Consider the following 5,848-nt stretch of genomic DNA (forward strand, 5'->3'; position numbering starts at 1 on the left):
GACACTGCATTGCACTTTTTAATTGCAAGGGTAGTTTTAAATAAAAGAAAGCACCTTCCAGAAACTACAGTAGCAGGAAAAGATTCCATCAAGCATTTACATAGTAAATTTCTATATAATTTTACAAGATTCTTGATCTTTACTTGAATCTATTCATAAGGAAAAAGGAGCCCCCTCAGACAGGTGTTTTTTCTGCTTGCAGAGGCAAACTAAAGGACCTAAAATTGGAGGCAAGCCTTGATGCTTGAGAAGGGGTAAGAAAAACTGGTTAAGAGGCCATTCATAAATTCCATTGTCTACTCTAAGACGCATCAGATGACCCTTACATAAGAATCATAGGGCAAACTACTGCCCTTAAAAGTACAATCTCAAAAGTTGTAGCTCTAAATTATAGTAATACGTGTGAGTAACTTGGACTGCTGGATATGAAAAGACAATACTTGGAGTCATCTGAGGTCTGAATAGACAAATACTTTAGAGGAATTCTCTAGGACTGTCTGCCCTCTACTTTGGCTTTTTTTTTCCTAATTCACTCTTTGTTTTTTTTAGTTGTTGATAGGCCTTTATTCTATTCATTTATTTATATGTGGTACTGAGAATCAAACCCAGTGCCTCATATGAAGCAAGTGCTCTACCACTGAGCCACAACCCCAGCCCTCTACTTTGGCTTTTTGAATAGGCTTCTCTGCTCTCCTCCTGGCAGGGTCAATAGTCAAGGAAAAGGGCAACAGTCCTTAGACACTAATCAGCTGGGGAAAGAGTTCATTGGCAAAAGTGTCCTCCCAAGAAGGGTTCACACCAAGTGGAGAGGACATGTCACTGAAAGGGGAAGGGGAGCCCTCATATCCACAGTCACTATAAGCATCCAGCAGGCAGGAAGATGGCTTCAGATAGTGGCTGGATGAAAGCAGATTAGAGATGCCCAGCTCTGGAATGAAGTCATCTTCTACAGGTTCTTCCTTCACCGACACAATGAATTCGGGGTGATCATTCTCAGAGGGGCTAAGAGGTGCTTCCTCAATTTTCACTACCACATTAGTTTGGCTTTCTGTCTCAGAGGGCATCTCTAAGACTAGAGGCTTGGTGTATACATGGTCAAAGCGAATTAGTTCATTAATGGCTTCCAGCTTGGCTGATGACGTCCCCACTGACAGAGAAAGGGAGGCTGGTAAGGAACTAGGTCCTTCTGGATAGACCTCTGGTAGCTCCTCCAAGCTGGTAGACTCTGGGGAAGGACATTTGAAGAACATGATGGGGTCCAAGTTGTCCAGAATGCCCAACAGGATATCAGACTGCAAGAGGCAAAAAATAAGAGTACAACTATTAGACTACTTAGAATCTGTTAAGAACACTCTTAGTACTGGGCTTCAAAATGTAAACAGGGCCTGAGGCTGTAAGATGACCTTAGGACCCAAATGACTTGTTTATCCTTGTCCTAAGCCTCTGAGAACCAAGGAGATAGTTGATGTTCATCTCTAACCCACTAAAACGAACTTTCATCCCGAAACGAACTTTTTCCCCATCTATCAGGGATGTCAGACGTCAAGGACATGAAATGACCCAGTTATACAGCTCTTAGTAAGACAGAATGGTCCCTACCTCAGAGTCTGAAGAGTCAACGCTGTCAGAATCCACAGGGAGATGTTCTGAGGGGATGACAACTGGGCCTGCACCTGCTGCAGAGGTGCACGTAGTCTGAGTGCTGCGGACTCAGCAGACCCGGCCACCGGCCTCACTCCATTCCCCTGAGAGGGAAAACCAGGGTGAGTAAACAGCCAGGAGTACCCAAAGAAATGCTTACCAGCCTCTCAAGAAAGATTATTCCTTAGAGATGAAACTTTTTCCTTACCATTGTTACTTCCATTTTCTTCAGATCTCAAGAGATGAGGATATGATTTTTTTTAATACAGTGAAAAATTTTACCTCCCAAGCAAAGAATCAGGTAGGATGGAGAGTCTTAATGTTCCTAAATAATAATATTCTATAGTGATTTAAGCCTAGAATCTTCTGGTGCCAATCTTGGACCACTTAGACACCATCACTGAATTTTCTATTATCCACAGACTAAAACCCATCCATCACCACTCTTTTTCACACTCTTCAGTGAATCCTCTCTCTTTACTCATATTCATCAGACAGCTACTCTAGCTATAGTATGATCTGACTAGCTCTCATACTCTGGTTCTCCTTGATGCTTCTATGGTACCTGTTGTTGGCTACTGCATTTGTTAGCACTTACTCTGAGAGAACCATGTAACTTAATTATTAGCACTTGGTACTATTCACTACCCACCTGAAATGTCATTCAAGAAAGGACATCCTGCCTACATGGAAATGTCATAAAAGTAAAGCAAAACCTCAAGCATACTTTTCATCAGAGATCCATAATGCAAACATAATTTAGGCCATTTTACTTGGAATCAGTTCTCACATGTGACACCAACTAAAAATGACTTACCTTGGCCTCTGTCTCCTCTTCAGCAACCAGGGCATCCATCCCCAAGCGCAGTCGTAACTCCTGGTTTTCAATTACAAGGCCATGAGTTTTCTCTCGTAAAAGCTGATTTTCTAGCAAAAGTTTTTGGTTCTATAAGAAAATTGGTAAGAGGCTATTTAAACATCTAATTCTTTCACTTGAGAATCCACCTGAAGTTTTACTACATTGGTTTTCTTCTTGAAATTTTAGAAAACTCCACATTTATGCATTTGTTCACAGTAGGTATTAGAAGGCTGGCCATAATTATGAAAGACATAAAACCTATTTAAGAAATGCCATTTCATGGGGTCAAAAATAACAATGCGTGCTGGGGTTGTGGTTCAGCGGTAGAGAACTCACCTAGCACTTTTGAGCCTTGAGTTGGTCCCCAGCCCCACATAAAAATAAAGGTACTGTGTCCAACTACAACTAAAAAATATTTTTTTTAAAATAACAATACCTCCCACTGCAAATTGGATTTCAGCAAAGGATAACTTTTAGCTTTAATTTAGATATATCTTTTAAATATCATAACTTTTTAAAAAGTAAAAAATCTTACCTTGAACTGAAGGTTAAAAAATAGTAGTTAAGGACTATAATACCAAAATATATTAAAAAAGCAAACTGATACCGAAATGATTCAAACTTTAAAACGAACAATCTAGGGACTGGGGATATAGCTCAGTTCATAGAGTGCTTGCCTAGCATGCACAAGGCCATGGTTTAATCCCCCACACCACAAACAGTAATCAAAAGAACATAAATAACCCTTGTATTAGATAGCAGGTGAATCCTAGAAGGGAAAGGGAACTTTTAGCCAAGCCAGGAAGAATCTAAAGTTAAAGCAATGATTTCCTTTCTGCCCTTGCTAACTTCTTAGCACTCACTGACTACATGCTGTGAATACATGTAGCACCAAATTCCAGAGGGTCAGTCACTTCCAATCTCTACAACATTCCAACTACCTATCTAACCTAACTTGGTTAAACTTTAATTACACATTCAAACAAGATCTAAAAGGGGCTAAAACAACTTGGGACAGAGCAAAATATCAAGATATTCACCAAGGAAGGACACAAAATGTATAAGAGTTTGGCCTTGAGAAGTTTTACCTCTTCTTCCAAATCTACTACTTGTTGTTCCAGCTCACTCATCCGAGCTTTCTTCCGATCTCTGGCAGTCTGTGCTGCTACTCTGTTTTTCAGTTTCCTGAGAAGGAACATACCACACTGAGTCATCTCAAACCTTATTTATATCTTTATTTGAAAACTTGGCCAGCTGGTGCTTTCCTTTTAATTTACAGTATAAGGCAAAACAATGGTAAAATACTTCAGGCTCCTCCCTACCATAAAACCAAAAGTACAGCCTTCTGTCAGTCTAGATTGAAGACTTGCTTTATTCTCTCCCATCTGGCGTCATCCATCTCGGCTCATCCTGGCCACAGCATCAGGACTGAACACAAACCCAATTCATGTTGCATCATAAGAATCTTTTCCCGTCCCCCCCTTCCCTCCCCCGCTGCTTCCTGATTCCAGTTTTCTCACACAGGACCCAGCCTGGACAGATTAAATCTAGTGAAGGTTGCAATGGCTATGACACAAGCTCTCCCTCCCCAAAACCAACTCAGATTGCAGTAGGCGGATGACTGTTGCTCTAGGTTTGAGATCCTAGGCTGTGTCCTGACGAACGGACCCGTGTCTGGCTGGAGGAGCCATGTCTTACACCACAAAAGGCACCGTGATCATGATCATAAAAGAATGAACATTTGGGAAGGACCAAGTGCCAGGCACATTATATACGCCTCTCATTTTAAAGCCACTGACGAAGCTTGAGCCTTAGCACTTCCAGCTTTTTCAACAGCTGTCTTTTCATCTCTGCGCCCCTCCAAGACAGTAGGTAAATCAAGAAGAGGCGAATCGACTTCACGTAACAGCCCCAGTTTTCAGAGAGGCAGAGCGACCGTTCTGTGGTCACTCAGCAAGGTCTGGAACACAAGCCCGCATCCCCAGCTCCAGTCAGCTCTAATGAATCAGGAAAAAGTAACGAAAACCGGCCTGGGAAGCCCTGGACTCCACCCTGCACTGCGGGTCCGGTCAGTTCAGCCTTCCTGCCCCGCCCTGCCCTGCCCTGCCCCGCGCCACGCTGGCACTGGACCGGCCAGGCCCGGGGCGCTCGAGTGCGGCGGGGTGGCCAACTCCCGGCACCCGCCCAGCCCCCTGTCAGGACTTCAGGGCTGTCCTAGACCCCGGCCCTGCGCCCACCTCCTCAGCGCCTTCTCCTCCGGGCTCAGGTGCGTGAGGCGCTGTCGCTTGCGCGCCTGGGGCGGCCCCCCGCTTGCCGCCTCGGGGCTGGCCCCTCTCTGACCCGGCACCATGAGCGGCAAGGCCCGGCCGGCCGGGGCTCCTGCGGCGGCGGCGGCGGCGGGCTGGCCAGATAGAAGCAGTACTTTGGGGGCCCCAGAGGCCGGGCTCGGCGCCGCTGCCACCACGACCATTGCCCACGACCGTCTACGCGAGTGCACGCCGCCGCCGCCGCCCAGCTGCCGGCCCGCCGCGCCCAGCCTTTCTAGGGTCGTGGCCGAAAGCGATTGGCCAGCGCCCCGTGACGCGCGGGAGAGCTCGCCGCCCATTGGTCAGACGGGTCCACCAGGGGCGGGGCCTGGGCGCGCGGCGTGGCGACCGCGATCCCCGGCAGAGGGAGCTGGGGCCCTTTCGGCTCTGGTGACCCGGGGGACACCGCGCGGAGACTGAGGGGACCTCCGGGGGGGCCCGAGGCTGGTGTCGCGTCCTCAACAAACGAATGTCTCCCCTAGGCTGACGCATTTTGTACCCGAAATGCCAGATTTTAATTCAAAACCAAGAGATTTCCAGACTTTATTTTTACCGAGACTCACAGATGATGACCTCAACCTGACCGCAGTTTATCTCGTGCGTCACTTGGAGCCCCGTGGAGCGGAAAACAGGGTCGGATCGCAGATCCGGCCTTGGGTTGCGGGGAAACCCAAAACCCCTGGAAAGAAATTCCGCGAAATAAGAATGCACATTTCAAATTGAGTGCCAGGTGCTTCTGAAAGAGGGGTCTCCGTGCAGCAAAAAGGGAACAATTCTGGCACACGAAATATTAAAATGGAAAAATCTGAGACAACTTCTCATATATGCATGTCCCCTCTCATTTTTTTCCCTTTTTTAAGCAAATTAACAAAATGTTCAGTTCCTTGGAATTTCAAAGCAAAGGTTTTAACAAGAACTTCCTCCTCTATGTTCAGCAACATTCTGGATTCTAGGGATGCAAAGATTACTAAGAACCGATTGGTGGTGGAAATTATGCAGAAAGTGAACGCTTAAAACAGCAGAATTCTAAGTAATTGTTTAG

General features: G+C 46.0%; 1 protein-coding gene across 1 annotated transcript; it reads right to left on the reverse strand.

Annotated features, from left to right (window-relative positions):
- Positions 1-5,025, reverse strand: Xbp1 (X-box binding protein 1). The gene is given in 6 exon segments (XM_078039667.1): positions 1-1,292; positions 1,600-1,683; positions 1,686-1,745; positions 2,459-2,587; positions 3,589-3,685; positions 4,738-5,025. Coding segments are annotated over 6 exon segments (1,161 nt in total). The 5' UTR covers positions 4,971-5,025; the 3' UTR covers positions 1-734.
- Between the last annotated feature and the right edge of the window lie 823 nt (positions 5,026-5,848).

The sequence above is a fragment of the Ictidomys tridecemlineatus genome, chromosome 2 (genome assembly GCF_052094955.1).
Source record: "Ictidomys tridecemlineatus isolate mIctTri1 chromosome 2, mIctTri1.hap1, whole genome shotgun sequence".
Lineage (NCBI taxonomy): Eukaryota > Metazoa > Chordata > Mammalia > Rodentia > Sciuridae > Ictidomys > Ictidomys tridecemlineatus.